The 19,899-nt window shown below is 41.7% G+C and overlaps 2 protein-coding genes across 10 annotated transcripts in view; one reads left to right on the top strand and one right to left on the bottom strand.

Moving 5' to 3' along the window:
* LOC110987426 (uncharacterized) overlaps positions 1-19,899 on the top strand; it is a 27,912-nt gene extending 8,013 nt beyond the window's left edge. The window contains exons 1-2 of one of the 2 annotated variants that reach the window (XM_087137366.1): positions 15,153-15,289; positions 17,610-19,899. In XM_087137366.1, the coding sequence (XP_086993492.1) occupies positions 15,281-15,289; positions 17,610-19,388 (1,788 nt within the window). In that variant the 5' untranslated portion in view covers positions 15,153-15,280 and the 3' untranslated portion in view covers positions 19,389-19,899. Of the gene's footprint in view, positions 1-15,152; positions 15,290-17,609 lie in introns of those variants that run through there. The other variant, XM_087137365.1, reaches the window with a different exon arrangement.
* Positions 1,389-19,899, bottom strand: part of LOC110987423 (multiple C2 and transmembrane domain-containing protein 1-like) — a 60,766-nt gene continuing 42,255 nt past the window's right edge. For 7 of the 8 annotated variants that reach the window (XM_022250149.2, XM_022250151.2, XM_022250147.2 and 4 more), the window contains 12 exons: positions 19,741-19,843; positions 14,310-14,412; positions 13,625-13,726; positions 13,111-13,185; positions 12,432-12,551; positions 11,670-11,795; positions 10,962-11,009; positions 10,047-10,058; positions 6,149-6,261; positions 5,663-5,772; positions 4,964-5,061; positions 1,389-4,436 (listed from right to left, as the gene is read on the bottom strand). In XM_022250149.2, the coding sequence (XP_022105841.2) occupies positions 4,374-4,436; positions 4,964-5,061; positions 5,663-5,772; positions 6,149-6,261; positions 10,047-10,058; positions 10,962-11,009; positions 11,670-11,795; positions 12,432-12,551; positions 13,111-13,185; positions 13,625-13,726; positions 14,310-14,412; positions 19,741-19,843 (1,073 nt within the window). In that variant the 3' untranslated portion in view covers positions 1,389-4,373. The remainder of the gene's footprint in view (positions 4,437-4,963; positions 5,062-5,662; positions 5,773-6,148; positions 6,262-10,046; positions 10,059-10,961; positions 11,010-11,669; positions 11,796-12,431; positions 12,552-13,110; positions 13,186-13,624; positions 13,727-14,309; positions 14,413-19,740; positions 19,844-19,899) is intronic. The other variant, XM_022250148.2, reaches the window with a different exon arrangement.

Raw genomic sequence — 19,899 nt, 5'->3', positions numbered from 1 at the left:
CACTGCAGAACACTGAAAGCTATAGTCAGTATCTTTGGGTCTAGGAATGTAACAGCAATTTCATGTGGACTAGATTCCCTGAGATGGAAAATAGGGACCAAAATATCACAAGAAAGAAAATTAGAGGATTGCAACTTTTGAAAATTAAAATTAGTTGATACTTTGTTGACGGAGGTAGGCCCTAGTTCTCATGGAAGTAGGCGGTACTAGTAGTAACCCAGGCGGACTCCCCAACCGTATGACGTAAGCCTAGCCCCACAAATAGGGATGTAGTGGCTCACTTTTACAATACTGGCGACAGACAAGAGACAGATTGTAAAAGCGAACCACTACAGCACTATTTGTGGGGCAAGACGTTAGCCATAATGTAATGAAGACTGGCATCCAATGTGGGCCGGAGTAATTGTATATACCGGTCAGTAGTAAAAACAACTAGGCCAGTCAACAGTGTCAAGTTGATCACTTTGGCCTACCTAAACAACTGAAATGCCACCCAACCTCTCTTGCTGTTAATTATTTTCAACCAGTTAGCTAGCTGCAAACGGTATAGAAAAGTATAAAATTAAAAATGTTACCGTGTTCAGTGTTTTAGCCTTGATGCGAGACGTCCTTCCTGAGCGCGGTTCCCTCGAAAGCGGGGCGCTAGATTAATTGTACGTACGTACGTACGGCCGGCTGCGCGCGACATAATCCACGGTACCGATATGGCAGTACATCACTTTCTTAGTACCGATAGAGGGCGGTTTATAAATAATTGAACGATTCATCCAGTAAGCCCCGCCCACTGCGACGTGGGCGCTGAGAGCACGTGGTCTTTTCCGCGTATATCATATGCGCATGCGAGCAAGTCGTATAAATCACGGTTGTGACTGGTCAGAAAGCAATGGGGTGGGGCTTAATGGATCACCACCTAGTACCTGGTACCCCAGTCGTGCATTGTAAGAACAGCGCTGAGAACGTCTTGCGCCAGGACTATGGAAAAACCCGGAATTGAATTCAAACACATCTGAGTGTGTATGCTAACGACGATTAAGCAGGCGATTGTAACAATGCTGACACAGCCATTGTAACCTGAGCTCAACAAAATTTGACCTGAATCCAGCCAACATCGTTCAAATCTTTCATTTAGCTGTTCAGAATCCCTACAAAACACAAATTCAAATGTCACTGCCAAATGTAGCGGCAAATTTCCATGTACAGTAACTTCTGTCAATTAAGCTAGGCCCCATCCCATTCTGTGTTCATTGTATGACAGTTTACAGAAGCCATGCTGAAGGCCAGCCTTTGGCTTATCCTCTATGAATGACTGATTTAAAGCACTGTGAAAAGAAAAAGAAAGCAACACATGTACAAAACCAAAAAGCTGCAAAACGTCGAGGACAAACCAATTCTACCCCATTTAGCTGATTGGAAATTTTATTGGTTATTGCACAGTCAAGAAGTCATTACGTACATGCATGAATATCGCAATCAAAAATGTCACACTTTCCTTCAGAAAAACCAGTAAAAAAAGGCAACGAACAGCACTTGTGACAATAACTCCAAGCTACTGGAATGGTTTCTTTGTGAGGTCATGTGCCCAGACATGAATCCCCCCCCTGCTGAGATAAGATCAAGACTTTGAATCCCAATGCACTTGAAAGGCTGCAAGTGGATCAAATCATATTTGGTGATATGCTTGAGTGTACTGTGGCTATTTGCAATGAACAGCTTGACACACTTCTTCCAAAAGCTTGTGCATTTTCTTAATGTATGGATGACTTGCCGTATCAGCCACATCAACAAATTCCCACAAAAATCAAAATTATTACCAATCAATCTCAATATATAATTCTTAACTTACCATATCTGGTTGCCTGTGAATTGTCCAAACATGAATATAATTTGCTTAAATACTATATTCAATATTTTCTTGAATGAAATATAACTGATTAATGAAATACAATCATAGCAAAATTATCTTGAATTGCTTAAAATGTGATAATCAATTATCAATAATCAATTTTGTGCAATATTTCCATAACTGGGGAAAGAGTTAACAGTTGCCAAAGCTTTTTTCAACAAAGCTTGCAAACCGCTTTCTTACAATAAAATCTGTCCACAGCCAGTATAAAGATATAACTAAATATAGAAATTTTGTCTATTTACAAAGCAAACAATATTTCATTAACAGCAGCAGTACAGGTGTGATTCACATGGTGAAGTACATGAAACTTCTTCCTCACGCATTGTGGAAATTTGACCAATGAAATCCCGGTAGTCAAGACGACTATTTGTGCAGTATCACATTTTAGGTCTCAACGTTCAACGTCGATTTGGGTGGATGTGTCCAATGTCATTCAAAGAGGGCATGTGACATCCACCCACCCTCAGCCCCACCCCAACGCAATTTGTTTGCAACAATCACGATCGCAGAAACAATTCTGTAGCAGGAAGGCTCCAAGCATGTGTATGCATCGAGGGGGGATGTTAACATGCAATTAAACATTTCATCTGGCCATACAGCCAGTCAGATTTCAGTTTTATGACATCCGTCACATTTGCAAGTGGTGTCCGACGATACATTTGCACGTATATTTTGTAAGCTTACTGATGTCAGAGTAATGACTTTCATACCAAAGTTGACTTGTGTAAAGAGAAACACCACAGCAAGGCGGCAAATCACAGCAAAGAACAGCACGAGAGTTTCTCTGTTTCTTCAGTCAATTTGAGAGTGAGAAAAAACAACAACCTAACTCAAAACCAGACACACCCAGCTTGACAGCCATACCCTGTTTCCTGCAACACTGCACTAGAGTGGCCTCTCAACTAATCATTCTTTGGCTACTAGAAGAAACGTCAAAGTGTCCTTACCCTAAGCGCTGTTCACAATTAACGACTCAAGCAATTTGAAGAAATTTTCAGGAGAACTATTTACAAAAAAGGCATTTAAGAGTTGGTCCAACTGTTCAGCAGTTGATAGTTGAGGAAACTCAGAATCCATTTAAACAAGTGTATATGCAAGACTGCCAGTATTTACAAAAAAAAAAGGAATGACAGATATACAAATAAACTTTGTGAGCAAACTATATACATCATACACACTGGATCAGCTTGACAAAGATGCATGTCCACAGCAAACAAAGGTTCATAATACAATCTTCATCTATCTTTCTTCAAAGAGAAGTCACACATTGTCCAAGGCTAAGGCTTTCCCATTAATGCCAGCAAACATTTTTTTTGAGGTTACAACTCTCATAATTTTTGAACTCTGAATCTGAATTTCCATCGACATTTTATAATTGCTGAATAATCACCCAACCACTCAGCACCAAGACCGAGTGTGACATGTACTGATTTAATCACATCAAAGACTTCACTGTAAATATGTGTACAATGGAAAACTTGGCCAAAGAAAGTTTGAAGATATAATTTACACTTACAACTTGTTTCACTGGAATGGAGTTACATGAATGACACTTTTACTTGTGTGTTCACTGATGAAACTCCTTGAGTCCTTTAGATCAAAAGTATGAAACTTTGAAAACTTGTGCAATTTGCAGGCACATTTGATAGAAGAATTTAGCATCAAATTGCTTCAGAAAATGTCAGCAAATGCTCACATTTTTCTGTCAATTTTAGTCATTAGTAATACAATAATTTTATCGACTTTTGTTTTCACATTTTTACTCATAATTAATAAAATATAAAAGAAATGATTTATTTGATTGTAATGTAGTATGACCTTTGACCTGTGTGGTCATAGGTCAAATATACAAAATGGTACTAATCTCTTCAAATATTCTATCACCAATTGGAACATCGGAATCAAAACAAAATTAATGGAAGGGATTTTAACCCACTGGAAATAGCACAGCGATTTAAAATCAAAAAATTGATGAATGAAATGATTGAATATACGGACCAGAATTACAGTAAGATGGAACAAATTTGGAGAGATAGAAAATCTTCCTTTAAAGAGTCTATCAGAAGTACCCAATACACCAAATCACATCCACATTGATCAAAGAAGGGAGGGAATATAATCAGCATAAATTGCACTTACATAAAATGGATTCAATCCACAAAGGTTAAAGTACTTTCTTAAGAGAGTCAACCAGAAATACTGGGCAAATGTGCAAAATTACATCACCAAGGTTATCACTGAGTGAAAGAAAAACGTCAATTACTGATAAAATCTGAACATGGAGTGTCCCCAACTGACTGCACAATGAATGCTCTCCATCTTTCTCTGTCAATGAACTTGCTTCACACTGATAAAACAGTCTGGCTGTGCCCTAGTGGCATGCTAGCAGCTGCAGTCATGTGATCAGTGTGACACATGCAGTCATGTGATCAGTATGACACATGCAGTGATGCGAGATGACGAGACGTCATCTTTTTTTCTTCGGAGAGTCTGGCCGTAAATTCTCTGGTCGCAGTTCCTGGTAATGTTTCTGTCAACAAAAAAAATGGACATTTTAAAGTTTTACTATCACGGCACACACATTGCCAAATTCAACTACCCGATTTGCAGGTGCATGCACATTGTCACTCATTAATGCTTTCCTCCATCTATATTAAACATACACCTTATTGTCAATTCTTAAATGTAGAAAGGTGATCAAAAACATCTGTTCCTGATTTCCAGTAAAAAGGTGAAATATTGGAACATCTGACACAGTGAACGTTCCATGACATGTTACAATATGCATTATGCACGACCTCAGACTGTATGTACAGACAAGTTACTACCCTGTCAACACCAAAGACATCCCAACATTTACACACTCATGCATACTTCAGAATGTCGAGACTTAGGTTGAAGTCGCAAGTGCAAATGCCGTTAGCTGGCTCCCATCAAAAGTAAAAAAAGCAAAAAAACAGTTGCCTGTGCTCTGTGCCAAACAGGAGCTTGCATGATGCTCAACTGTTTTGATTGTTCAAAACAGGAACAAAAAGGATCTGACGACAAAGCACGTACGAGTTGGTTGTCCGAGGGGATTCTTGACAGGTAGTCCAGGAGTTCATTGTTGGGGATGGCATGAGGCTTCCGTAACTTCTTGGTGAATTTGTTGATGCCTGGGAGTAAAATGTACATCAACGGGGATCAGTTTAGACAAGAATTGAACAGTGCTTCAGTTGAGGGAAAACAGAATACACGAGTGATTAAACATTATACATTTTGCCATCAAGCATTTGCCTGGAAGAGCCAATTACTCAACTTAAGCATCAACTCCAGAGTCAATGAATCATCAGCCAATCACTCTTTACAACAGGTGTCGTGCAAACACAAAACCTTATCCCAGGCTTCATTCGTGCAAACCACTGGCATTCACAGAAAAATATTTCAGGTAAACATCTTGAGTCACAAACATCCCCCTTCCTTCCAAAAAAGGGAGAAATTTGCTTAGTCTGTAAGACTTGTTCCAGAGCGTATGTTAACGGACACAAAATGAACATATACTGTTGATTTTTCCCACGATGCACTGCTTGCAATGTGGCCTACTATTCTGGGAATTTGTAACAGTGTCCATAGGCTAATGGGTAGTTTCCAGCCAAAGGCAATGTGATTCAATGGGATGCGACTGCTCTTACCCTGAGCAGGGCTCATCAAGAACAGCACCCTTTTCAATCCTACCCAGAACCCATTGTGGCTCACAGGCCACACCCAGTGACTCACCCCAAGCTAGCAGCAGATACCGTAACGGTATCAGATACAATACCACAGCAATGATCAGGAGAACAATGCAAGCCATGTAAGACAACCAGGGCACGGTGTAGTTGAAGGTACTGCAAGGAAATTACAAATAATGCCACTGCATTAGATGCCTGACAACTTCAAAAGTGCTCATTTGCTAATACACTGTTTAGGCACCCATTTGACTTTGAAAGGTACAACCAACTTTTCCATTTGCTTCTCTTGTTCTTAAGGTATCACTTCACTCTTCACAGTATCTTGAACGCACGGCAAAATGGGATTGCTAAAAGTGACATAGCTCACTCACTTGGGTCAAGCCGGAGTTGTAAGCCACCTTAAAACCATTAGATTCTAACACATAAAGCAGTTTATTCAGAAGACTGGATCATGCCCTACCGACTGTAGGAATAGAGGAGGTGGGGACAAGTGGAATGGGGGGGGCGCATTCTGGTGGTAGTTGTTACTTACTTTTTGACCCTCTCTCCGAGGCAGGCGACATCATCCAAGGTGTTCTGTATTGTCTGGCACACCTTTTCAATCGTATGCAGTTTTTCCTTGAAGCTTGTCTTGGTTGCCCCTTCCTAAAGATCAAAGCAATGATTGGAGATTTCCATTTCAGCCAACTGTGAAACCGCCAGACGGAATCTTAAATGACTTCCCCGGGCCCGCTGTCACTGTGCTCGTAAGATGCCGAAAATTTGCTCGGGCAAAATTCACCTAATTGCTTGGGCAAGTTTATGTGCTGAATTGGAAGGGGAACCAGTCATGAGTAATACACACCATGTACAGTTTGGAAGGTAATCCCTTCCTTCTTGGGTGCATATTTTCTCTGCAAAGCAAAGTTTGGTGCTCACCACCTATTAGACAGTAGCCCCCTGAAGGTGAAAATTATTCTGACCAGGCTTGCGGGATTGGCATACCCGTGAGTAACCCATCTACCCATTTGTTTGTGTACCAGCAATGCATTCAAGTAATGAGACTATGTTCAAATTGTTAGGGATGTCATGTTTGTACCAAGTAAATGACAGCAACAGTGACCAAGTGTGAGCCGTGGCCCTCTGTTGGTCATCTGTGAGAGAGAATTGAACCACATGGAATTTTATACATTGAATTTTGTTGTGTTATACTCATGCTTGTCCTGTGTCCAGTTTGGCATATCAAGCAAATACAGATCCCTTGAAGATAGTACTCTGTAAAGGTTTCCTTAACACAACAAGGAAACATTAAAAAAGTGGAGTGCCATCCCTCTATTGGACAATAGTTCCAAAGTGGTGGTGGTGGCATGATTATATCATCATACATGTAGGTCAATTTGGGAGGATTGATGGGGGGGGGGAACCAAACCAAAATAAAGAAAGCCACTTCCTATAAGAGGGATTTTCCCAACATTTCCACACAGGATTTAACACTTCCTGTCAGAGCCAAATTGCAAAAGTGTCTAGCAGTTCAGTTTGCAAAAAAAATGTTTGGCATGTACGTGTATATAGCATGTAAGATGGGGTCCATCCATATTGAAAATGAGGTACCCAAGGGATACTTGATACTTGGAACACCTTCTAAAGCTTGCTCTAGGATATGCACTTATCTCCAAGGGGTAAAAATCTGGACACTGATCTCTCAGACTTTGGCTAAGTAGTGAAAAATTGGCTCTTTCTTTGAAGGAGGAGCGAGGGATTTATCAAATATTATCTACAAAGCTCGTAGAAAAGTACCAGTCCCAACGTAAAGGATAAACACACAACAGGCAAGAAGGATTGCAAGATTGAAGATAATGTTCATTGTAAAACTCAAAATGAGTTGGTTCAGTATTTCAAAAAGCCAAGGTCTTTTGGAAACAAAGCGTGCACGTGAGTCAGGGCATGGCAGCCTGATGGGACAGACTATCTCTCATGCATAGCTGTTCCCTGAATAGTCTCACACTGGGCATGCCTTGTTGGATTACTGAACTGGCTCATTGGAAGAAAACACTGGGAAAATGGCTATTTATTGTAACAAATCTTGTGCTGAAAAAGCAGATTTGTTCCAACATCTGAGTTAGCAATCAGTTTACTTTGGGGCTTAAATATTCATTTCTCTCCCACTAGCGAATTAAACTGAGCTGCAGATGAATACACTAGCACACGTTTCTGAAATCTTCTCAATTCAGAGGTTTTCTTCAAAATTAGTTCATTTCTGTGGCCTCTCTACCTATGCCAACAAACCTGTTTCACTACACTACTTCCCTTTCTGAAACATTCAAACAAACACATACATGTATGAGTGTGCAAGAGTTGGTGATGATCATGAATCACATAATTCCAAACAGGTGTCATGAAAATGAGTGCACTTTACTAAAAAAACTCATTGTTGAGTTTTAGGGAGTTAAACGGTTTTACATTATGATACACGCCTTACAAAAAAAGTTCAGTTATAATTTGCAGAAATTGCTGTTGACATCACGAGTGTGAAAAAGATGAAATAGGATTTATGAAGACTACTCAGTTAAGCAAACTTGATGAAAATTTGAGTTATAAAGGCAAATCAATGAAAACCCTGACCAAACATAATCCAAACGAGAGCCTATAAAATAATCCTACAACAAACCTCTCTAACTGACCAACCAACTAACTGACCACACTGAACAAACACACAAACATGACGATTCAGACAGGAAGTGAGTGACATTCCAACAACAGTCAACTCAAGACCACATTCAGCACAACAAAAAGCTCTCTTGGTTGTTTTCTGTAATTCCAGCCATTGGACGTGTGAAGCCAAAGAAAGAGAAAAGATTATTCGGTGGCACATGTCCTTCATTTCCTTCTCCATCAAAACCAAGTGCTTATGAGTTCAACTGTGTGCACAAGTGATGTGTTGAATTCCTAAAGACGGATTCACTTGAAGATGACATTTTTATCATAATGATCTTGTGGATATTGAAGTTGGATTCATTCACACACGCTAGAGCCGTCAACAAAGAGATTATTAACGAGTCAACGCCACCACCAAACAAAAAAGTCGGAAAATCCAAGTATTTACCCAAGAAAACAGATGCAGTCAGAAAAAAAAAATCCCGAACAAAAATGTGCTCCCAAATTGTGACACGTGTGTTCTGTCAAATCTTTTTCATTAAATTTCAATCTCTAAAATTTTGATCCTGGGTGTAGATTGATCATTTCTCATGCTGTACATCGGAAAGATGCTTAAGTGGAGCCTGTCAGAGAGGCGCTCCAAAAATTATGAAAAATGACCCAGGGTTGCATAGGGGTCTTGCTATTACCATATTTGGACAAACATATTCTTGGAGCCATATTTCTCACCCTGGCAAACCTACTTGCAAGCTCCATATTTTCCCCCTGAAATGATTCCACCCAAATGCCTTAAACTTGCGTAGTAATAGCATGTCATCACACAAGTTACTACTTGACATGGCATGGTTTTACTTTGATGACAAACTTTGCATGCTTAGCCCTAACTCCCATCAAGAAATCCCATCCAAGTCAATCAAAGAGAAGGCACTGGATTTCGGCAGACTATGGAAGGTTAGGGTTCCAAACAGCACAATATGGGCAATGCACACAAGGACTTAGCTGAGCAGATATCTTGGAACACAGTAAATGAGTGAATTAATGAAAAGCAATGAATGCTAAGATCTATCAGCAAGTTTGGTAGCAGCTGAGACGACAGCTAACAAAGCATGTACAGTGTATGTGATATATGAAATGTGCACTAGGCTATTGAATACACCTATCAACCTATTTGCACCAACAGATGAATATATTGACCAGTGAATATCACCATCAGATATTGACTGGTGAGAATTGATTGCCTCAAGAAAACTTTCTAGCTGCAAAGGGTGGATCTACGGCATCCAAGGCAGAATTTTTTTGGGGTTGATGCAGATGAATGAGTAGCTAATTGATCTTGTCATGTGCCATGCTTTTACTTACTCCGATTGGTTCTTTGGTTGCTGTGGTTATTGTGGGCAGAGTGCTCTTTGACTTAAGGAATTCGGAGAATGCACTTTTAGAGGGGGAGGAGGGAGATGGAGAGGGGAGGTTGGGGTAGAGGTGATAACAGAAAGGGAAATGAATTCCCTGGTCCCAAATTGATTCAGTGTAAAGACAGGTGATATATTGATGAAATGAAGTTACACCCCATCTAATGCACAGCATGAGTAATGATCATCAACAACATTACACAGTCATTCCTTCACAGATGGGTCTATGCACCCAACTCAATGAAGAAGCATTGAGTGACTATCTTATTTACACTTCAAGTTTCCAAAAGGGAGAGAAAATATTGCTGCAGTAAAAGAAGACTGAAGCGCATGAGGATAACTAGTATGAAACAGGACTGGAAAAAAGGCAGTAAGCTGAAGGCTTACCTTGCGTTTCTTCTGTTTTTAATTCAAATATATTTTTTGAAACAAACAAAAAAAACAAAGAAAAGTCACACACCAAATATTTTCCCCAATGCACACACAAAGAAAGTTCTGTAATCTTTTGATACTAGACCAACGTCTATGGGGAAAGTTGATTTCACAAGACAAATGATGGACAGCCAGCACACACACTCTCACCCCGTCACATTAATCTAAAGTTTCAACATATTACTTCTTGCATTTTGCAGTTTTAACTTGCCGTACATACAGAAAACATTTTACAGCCCTCATCAAAAGGACCAGTTTCTTAAAAGCCACATAAACAGAAGAAATACAGAAAATTAATGAAAGTATATCAATGCAGTAAAACTCCATGCTACAAAGGATAAAACATAAATTCAATCTCAAGAGGCATCTTGAAAGAAAAACTGTGCTCATTAAACATATACACAACTCAAGTAACTAACTAGTCATGCAAGCAAAGTCAAACTAAAGAGAAACGAAAATTTAACAAGCGTATCAAGGAAGTATGTCATTACACATTGGAGCATTCTATTCTATTTTGATTTATCCAACATCATCCCTGCCGTATTTCTTGACTTCCGTTCAATTTCTGTTTAAATACGGTGAGAATGGACTATAAAGATGTGGGTAGTACTTAAATTGACTCCACAGTTACACAGGCACAAAGGACATCTGTTAAACTCCTCTCGTTTTTGTTTTTTTGCAACCTCGATAACTCCAGGTATCACCATTAACCTGTTTTCATAGATTATGCTAAAACTGCTTTCCCCAGGCCATTCACTGTTGGTAAACAAACTGTGCAAAAACATATGGACTGATACAGCAATGTACAATGGTTGAAGGCTGGTGTTTGATTGGATAAACTGAACCCAGAAGGAAGTCAGGTGACCATACCTTTTCCTCCTTCTCAGCCTCTTCTTCATCCTCACTCTCGACATAATCCTAACACACAAAAAGTTTCAATAGAGTCACTTCTGTATTGCACTCTGCACCATGTGCATTGCTGGGATTTTTTTCTAGGGGAGGGGGGGGGAACATCACTTCTTTTCTGGAGGAGGGGAGGCCAAGTAATCACGAACCATTACCAGCTAAGAACTTGTAAACCATGAGCTAAGGTCCAGTTAGAGGTTAGTTTTTTTTTCTTTAATTAACAAAACAATATCGAACCCCTCCCAACAAAAGAACTGTCACAGTTAACTCCAGCAATCGCAGATATGAACCAAATGAAGAAAAGAAAGAACCACAGCCGCATAGTGGACTCTAGTAAATCATCACCCTACCACAAATCTTCTAGTTCCAAACAAAGTTACAAGCCCTCATAGAACTGTGACATTGGTAGCTAAAGTTATCCAAGTTCTTTCATCTCTTGATACTCTCAGTATAAATTCCCTTCTACTCCTGACCTGACTCGTCAGGAGTTATTAACTGGATTACAACACTATAGAAAAAGGTAAGCCACATCAAAAAATTGAGGCTGCGGCTGGAAGTGACACACGTGCCAATGGATGCCACTGGCTAGCCGTTGTAGCTGTGGCTACTTCTCACAGACACATATGCTACTTCCTCCTGCCTCCCAAACTATAGAGAATATTGCCAACTCACGTCTTCTTCCACCGGTTTGGTGAACTTCTCTGTGATGCACACCTCTACGTACTTCCAACCAAAGAGCAGAAGAATGGAGATGGGTACCATGTACAGCTCAAAATTCCAGACGATGATGAGATAGGACTGCAATTAACCACAGAATTTACTCTCGATTTCAATCCTATTCAATGACTGAAATTCTGCATTTACGATCTCACAGTATGTAGATTTTCCATTTCTTTCTTTGATTTCTAATAAAACAGTGAGCATTCATTCATGCAAAATCCACAAGGAGTGCACACTTTTTCACATACTTTTATACCCTCAACTAAATAGCCTGTAGATGGCAGTGTATGGGTCACCTGACCTCACCAGCCAATCAACAGCTTTTATTTCATCTCTAGTTGAAACAGGGTCACAAAAAATTGCATACCTGCATACTGAGGTTTTTCACGTGATGTCATACAACAGGCAAGGGCATTTCAGAAAGCCTGCTATGTCTGTGGACCGTGGAGGTGCATGCATTTTGGAATCTGGGTATTTCAAGGAATTTCATGTACGCCAGAATATTGAGAGACTCGAAGGCGTGCGTTTGCTGTAAATTGAACGGTGACCGTCAACAATCATAATCAATAATGATCATGCTTATATCAGACATTGTTTTGGAGTCGCTCTGAACAACAAATGATATGACAATCGAAACAGAGGGAAGCTTATCAAAGCTAAACAATCCCACCATTCTCAATGTACAACGTTGAAAAAAAATTTGGACAGACTTACAGCAAATGCGATAGCACTGCGAGCTTTGCTTTCCCACTGGAAACAGCTGTTGATAAACTTGGTGGTGTCGATGATGACGCCGATTAGTCGGGTGACTCTGGACAGGTTGTACTGAAGAACCTGGGGGAAGATTGGAACTGGTTAAACCAACTTTGCATACACTCTCACCCGGTAAAGGTGGCATTTCAGTCAAACCTCAACACAGTGGCTGCTTTCTAGCGTCAGGAATTCCGTGCTTAAATGAAGCAAGATTGTTTGGCTGTGACTGTTGAGGTTTACTTGATTGAGGCATGGAAACACAGTTTGACAAGTACAGTACTCACTCTAGAGATGATATGACTATTGGTGGCTGACCTTTTTTGATATATGACAAAATGGTATGTCTTTTACACTGACTGCTCAAACAACAAGGAAGGATTCTAGACTGAACACATTCCCCGCCCCCCAACTGAACACCAGAAACTGACTGGAAGGGGGGTTCGAACCTGTAACCATTCAAACAAAGTGCACCACACAGCCATCCAGCTCTGCATAGGCAAGTCTAAATTACTGACTTTGTCAAGCCCTTTGCTGCCTGGGCTCTGCTTCACTGAGCTCCATGACATTTCAAACAGGAAGATCTTGGTGTTACACGATCAAGAGGATTTCTGCTGCTTTTTTTTTTTTTTCTTCCACTCACCGAGACTTTAAACTTGGCATCTTGCTCCAAGTACTTCTCCTCTCTGGGATTGATTGTTCTGATCGCGGCTTTTACCTAAACAAAGAACAAGTTATAAAAGTGGCCAATATAAGGGAATAGCTAATCTCAACTACACTGCCATGAGGCTGGTAAATTCTTAATATTGCTGTTCTTATCTTCCCAGTCTCAAAATACGTGTATTGTAAAGTGTACATCTAATTCGCCTTGTTCCCTCCAACACAAAACTTAAAAAAAACACATTCTGTGAAACTCTCTTCTCCAATACAGAAAAAACTGTTTGGGTAAATCATTTCTGCTGGTTGACACCTGAAATCTTGTCAACTTTTTCCTAATTTCTGGACATGTCATCAAGCTACCCAGACAACTCCAGGAGACTGTAACTGAAAAAAGATGGTCCGTTTCAATCAGCCGGAATTGACACCTGCGCGCACAGTACCACATCCTGAAAATGGATATCTTGTGAGAGGAAATTTGACTGAGCAGAAATGCTTACACTGTTGAAGACCAAGTCCATTTCCAGCAAGATGGCGCCTTTGGCTCGTCTTCGCAGCTTCTTGTCCTTCAAGGCGTAGTACTTCCTCTCCCCGTTTTTAACCTGCGAGATCAGAGAGGAAAAAAAAGTCACTCATTTACAGTTTCCTAATTGACAACATAAAAGCATGTATTTCATTCTAAAAATGAGCTGTATCAGATTCAAGTCGAGTAGTTAAGACATTGGCACTAGTTCACAGGAGGCCTTTGGTTCAAGTCTCATCCGAGCAGGCTTAACTGTGATTTTGTTTGTCCTTTCGAGTCCCTGGAGACCATCATTTATACATCAAAGAAGAAAAAACCTCATATAAAAATCCCTCAACAACAATTATGATATAAATGACAACCTCCCTAGAAATCTTGCTGCAATTTCTCAAAAAAATATTGGTTCTCTCAAGATTTCTTGGCCTTCCAGACACAAGTCTACCATTCGCCCAGTAACAAGGACCCTAAAGCCATGTCTCAAACAGCCTCATAGAGCTAACAGTAACAACAGTGTGTGCCCACCAGCCAAAACTACGCCCTAGTTCTAGATACAAGATTTTGATATGGTGTGATATTTTTTCACAGGTATACATGCACAGAGCTCAGAGGCTGGGCTCTAATGTATGACCCATAGAGTAAGGTTTTGGATGGAAGAACCTCACCCTCAGCAGCGGGATCTCCACTTTGCCAAGAAACTCAGGACTGCCGTGCTTGTCTTCATCGTATACCGTCACCTCTAAGACTGAGTGGATGTCCTTCACATTGCTGAAGAAAGAGACCAGCATTGTAGAAATCAATAAATAAAGTCTTGAAATGTTATTAAAGCCTGAAACAGCGTAATTATCTTGCTCCTGCAACAGGGTTTTTTAAGATTGGCTCAAACTAATGTACATGTAGGGATTATATACAACAGGGATGTCAAGCATTAAACTGATTAATTATACTTTTCCTACACACAGGATCTGAATTCAGCACTTGAGTGCACAGTCAATAGGGACACAGAAAATGCTATGTTGAAAGTACTGCAATGTCAAGAACAAAGACCTAGAATGGTCACGTAGAAATATCCGGGTTCAAAAGCCTACATGGTACGGATGTCCCACATACACGTATGACGGAAATCAACAGAGACAAACACGGGAAGAAATAAACCGGGTGCACATCTTGATAAGAAAGCTGTCCAAAATAACCGACAAAAAAAAAAAATTAAAATGACCCTGAGACTGTTCTATTTTGACAAGGGGATGTTATCTGCATTTTAAAAAAACTGCAGTACTTTTTGTTCTGTTGTTTTTTTAATTTGGAGAAATTTAAACGAGCACAATACAGTATTTGGGTACAGTTTACAATAAGGCAGGCAAAAAGAAAAATGCACATGCTAAAATTTGAAAACCTGTCGTTGTAACGATACCAAACATCTCATCACAACTACCCTTCAAACCTGCACCCCCCCCGACCCTCTTGGATCTGGAACTTCAGTTCCGGTTCCAAAGTAGAGAACACGGCACACTGAGAAGGATACAACACACAAGCCCTCGTCTGTTGGTGCAATGAGATGAGCTGTCTTGTGCTCTGAACACCAAGAGATTGATGCTGTTAACAAGGAGAAGACTGGCAACTGAATCAGGGAAAAATGGCTTGGGTGAGTTTTCACAAACTCTTCTGTTAAACTGTTTTCTCATTTCAAGTTCACAGCTTGACTTAACATTTCAAAAGTTTAGGATGGCAACAGAAACGACAGAAGCTTCAAGCAGACAATTCTAACCTTTAAACGTAAGAATTCTTGTAAGTTTTATTATTACAAGATAGCCATTTTGAACTGTGCTCCTGAATCCACTTTGTTGATTGAACACTCTGACATAGAAAGGAACCTGACTATTTGTCTATAATTTCAGTAGTGGATGAATCCACCAATGTTTCACCGGACACTCCTAATGGCCCCTTTGAATGGCGCTAAGCATTGTGTTGAGTTTTGTATGGAGTGACTGTCATGGACCACTAGCACTGTACAATAGCAGCTACAATGCTTACTGCAATTAAAGAGGGCCACTGCAAAAACAAAAAGGGATAACATTACCATGGTCACCAGAATTGTCTATAGCTTCATTTAGAAAAAAAATCATTTGGCCAGCAAAGGTGGCACGCCTTTCACCCATAATTTGTATCAACATGTGCCCATTGGAGCCCATGGATGGCATTGGCAATCCATTTTTGTTACAGGAGCTTTCCGACTTTCAAATTGAGATGGCTCACTTGTGAATAAAGCCAATATGTAGACAGTATACATTTGAACATTCCTCAGCTGACAAAAAAAAAACCTAATTTCTCAGGGAAAATGATAAGATACAGTTTTCAGAGATTCACTTGGTCAATCCCCCAGCTCTGGATAACTGCTAAATGTTCAACTGCAGACCTGTCATTTTTTAAGCTGTTATAAAAAGCAGTGCATCCAACTTCGGGCATCAAGGAAGGCAAATTCAAAAGCAAATGCGGCTTCAGCCTGTATCAAAATCTTTAATCAAAAATCCAATCCCCTGCCCCCCCTCCCACTGGAAATGCCACTGATTATAAAGCTTTGTTAAAAATAACAGGCAGCAGTCTCTAAATGCCTTGACAAAGGCAAAGAAGTTTCTAAAAATGTGCCTTATTGCATTGCAGATTTAGACTGAAGAAGGATAACAGTGACATATTCATATACAATGTAGAACACTCGAGTACCTTATGGGCTCTCAGTGAGCTCTGAATGATTCCTGCTGACTGGGCCCAGAAACAATCCCACAAATCCTCTCAACTCCCTGGGGAGTATTTAACTGTCAGCGCAACCATTTCAGGTGCTACCTGGTTAATAACCAACCACATAATGACTCTCTCTGCCCTCATAGGTACCGCTTTATACTCCAGGGTAAGATGGGGTAAGTGAAGGTAAAGTGGCTTGTCCGAGGTCAAAACGTACGCCCATGGCAGGATTCGAACCCTAACCCTGCGATTGGGAGTTACCCTAACCACTAGGTCACACTAACCTATGATTCAGAGCTGAGAAAGTTGGGAGAAATCCTAGCCCTTGCCCACAGAGTGATGCATTTTAATCAAGACTAAGGATGTGCTTGGAAGCACTGTCTAAATGTTGAATTTTAATTAAAGTTAATAGCGTGCTAAAACTTTGATGTCTCCTTGGCAAAAGACATTTCATGTTGGTACCTATAGAACATCTAAAGGATGCAATGTAGCTACTGATCCATTCCTAGTTTACAGGGAAATAGGGCTTTTATCTAGCATATGTATATGAATATCACTTCAGAATTTACGATATTTTATGAATTAGTTTAGAAAATCAACTGTGATATTTCGTGGAAATGTGTAATGGCTTGTGATTGAACAAGGGTGAAGAAAACATACATTGTATTTTCTGTCCTATTTCCAGGACAAGAAGTGGAAACAGCCATGTTGGCAAGGTTGTAAAGTCCTGTGATTGGTCTTTGTTTCCAGACCAGTCCTGAGAGCAATTCTGCTGAAATCAGTTTTGGTCAAGTCAATCACAGCAGTGTCCAGAGGTCTGGGTCCGGGATTTCTAGGTCTAAGGCTCCATCTTGGTGTCAAACCACCTCCGGGTCCAGAATTTATTTTAGAGTCATACCCTGAAGTCTCAAGTCTGTGCCCTGGACCTGCAGGTCTTGGTCTCAGTCTTGGACCTCCAGATCTCAGTCTCCATCCGGGTGTCAAACCTCTTACTCTATGTCTTCAGATAACTCTATGGACTTCAGATTTCATTCTCATCAATCTCTCCCAGGTCTTGGTCCTCTCAGCAGTGGTTTCAGACCTGGAGGCCTTAGTCTCGGCCTTCAAGTTGAACCTCTAGACTCAGTCACAGATGTCCAGGTCTTGCTTCATGAAGGTCTCAGATATCTAAGTCTTATATCTCCAGGACTTTGTCTCATTAATCTTGTGTGTTATTTTAATTGCAGGTGAAGCTTCTGCTTCTTGTTGTTCTTTTGTCTTTGCTCTTTCCTGGCCATGTTGCGACCGAAGAGCCAGCGCCATCCATAACAGACAGCCCGCTAGCAGGAACATCCTTCCATCCAGAGGGGTGTAATTCTTGCTGCCATGTGATTGTGGGTCCTCCAGGAAAGCCAGGAATTCCAGGCATTCCGGGAGTTCCTGGTCAAGGAATTGCTGGTCCCAAAGGAGAAAATGGAGAGGCAGGACTGGCAGGACCACCAGGGGATAAAGGAGCTCGGGGTGTACCGGGGAAGCTTGGTCCCAAAGGATCTCAAGGTGCTGGTCTGCCTGGTAAGATGGGAGCACCTGGACTGGATGGATTGCCAGGGCTTCGGGGGGCAATAGGAGAAATGGGACCTAAAGGGAATCAAGGAGCACAGGGCAGCCGAGGTCCTCAAGGAGTTGCAGGGCCAAAAGGAGGACGTGGGACTTCAGGGCCAAAAGGGGACCAAGGAGTAACTGGTAGCACAGGTCCTCCAGGAGTTGCTGGGCCAAAAGGGGACCGTGGAGTAACAGGACCAGGAGGACCTAAAGGAAATCCAGGTGCAACTGGGAGCAGAGGTCCTCAAGGACTTGTTGGGTCAAAAGGGGAACGTGGGCCAACAGGACCAGGGGGACCTAAAGGGGGTAGTGGAGCAACTGGTAGCAGAGGTTCTCAAGGCGCAGCTGGGCCAAAAGGGGACCGTGGAGTAACAGGACCAGGAGGACCTAAAGGGAATCGAGGAGCTAATGGTAGCAGAGGTCCTCAAGGAGTTGCTGGGCCAAAAGGGGACCGTGGAGTAACAGGACCAGGAGGACCTAAAGGGAATCGAGGAGCTAATGGTAGCACAGGTCCTCCAGGAGTTGCTGGGCCAAAAGGGGACCGTGGAGTAACAGGACCAGGAGGACCTAAAGGGAATCCAGGAGCAACTGGGAGCAGAGGTCCTCAAGGACTTGTTGGGTCAAAAGGGGAACGTGGGCCAACAGGACCAGGGGGACCTAAAGGGGGTCGTGGAGCAACTGGTAGCAGAGGTTCTCAAGGCGCAGCTGGGCCAAAAGGGGACCGTGGAGTAACAGGACCAGGAGGACCTAAAGGGAATCGAGGGGCAACTGGGAGCAGAGGTCCTCAAGGAGTTGCTGGGCCGAAAGGGGAACGTGGGCCAACAGGACCAGGAGGGCCTAAAGGGAATCGAGGAGCTAATGGAAGTGGAGGTCCCCAAGGAGCTACCGGCCAAAAAGGAGACCGCGGACTGACAGGACCAGAAGGACCTCAAGGGAATCGCGGAGCAACTGGTAGCAGGGGTCTTCAAGGAGTTGCTGGGCCAAAAGGGGACCGTGGCCCAAGGGGACAAGGAGGACTTAAAGGGAATCGAGGGGCAACTGGGAGCAGAGGTCCTCAAGGAGTTGCAGGGCCAAAAGGGGAACGTGGACCAACAGGACCAGGGGGACCTAAAGGGGGTCGTGGAGCAACTGGTAGCAGAGGTTCTCAAGGCGCAGCTGGGCCAAAAGGGGACCGTGGAGTAACAGGACCAGGAGGACCTAAAGGGAATCGAGGGGCAACTGGGAGCAGAGGTCCTCAAGGAGTCGCTGGGGAGAGAGGAGGAACTGGCAGCAGAGGACCTCCAGGGATTAAAGGGCAAAAAGGTCAGAAAGGTCAAAAGGGGAGTCACTCAGGGGTTACTCGTCCCAACCCGATTCCTCTTCCGCAACCTGAACATCCGCCATTTCCGCCAGAGGACTGTCCCGCACCTTTGCCATGGTGTTAAATGTCCAGACATAACATGATCCTTATTCCTTAGTAGGGTACTCATAAATTTATGCATTCTTATTACATTTGTTATGCTTATATATACAGTATTTCTAAAACCACCTCAGCTCCCCTGAGAAAAGACAGTTTCACCTCGCCATTCTTTGGGGGAAGCTGATTCAAATATACCAAACCCTATTTTCTATATTTTCAAACTTATTCAGTTGTGACAGAAACAGACACAATAATAGATGAAGACATTTTGGCTGTGAACAAAACTCTGTGTTAGTTCATTAGTTCTACAATTTCTAGAAGGAAGTTGAGCTGTGTTCTCTAGTACAAAGACACAAATATAACAAAAATGAACTCACAATGTGAAGACTTTGCCCCATTCAGGATTGAGTGTCTTGTACAGGGTCTGGGTCTGCAGTCTGCTATTGACCAGCTCCAGGACACAAAATGGGTCACTCTTGCCTACAGGAAAAGGATTATTTTGAAATAATACAATAGTAATATCTGGAAGATTCAAA

This window comes from Acanthaster planci, linkage group LG05 (genome assembly GCF_054643075.1).
Source record: "Acanthaster planci isolate LZ-2023a linkage group LG05, COTS_SCS, whole genome shotgun sequence".
Classification (NCBI taxonomy): domain Eukaryota; kingdom Metazoa; phylum Echinodermata; class Asteroidea; order Valvatida; family Acanthasteridae; genus Acanthaster; species Acanthaster planci.
The sequence above is the reverse complement of the archived record's forward strand: the minus strand, read 5'-3'. Positions and strand labels throughout refer to the sequence as shown.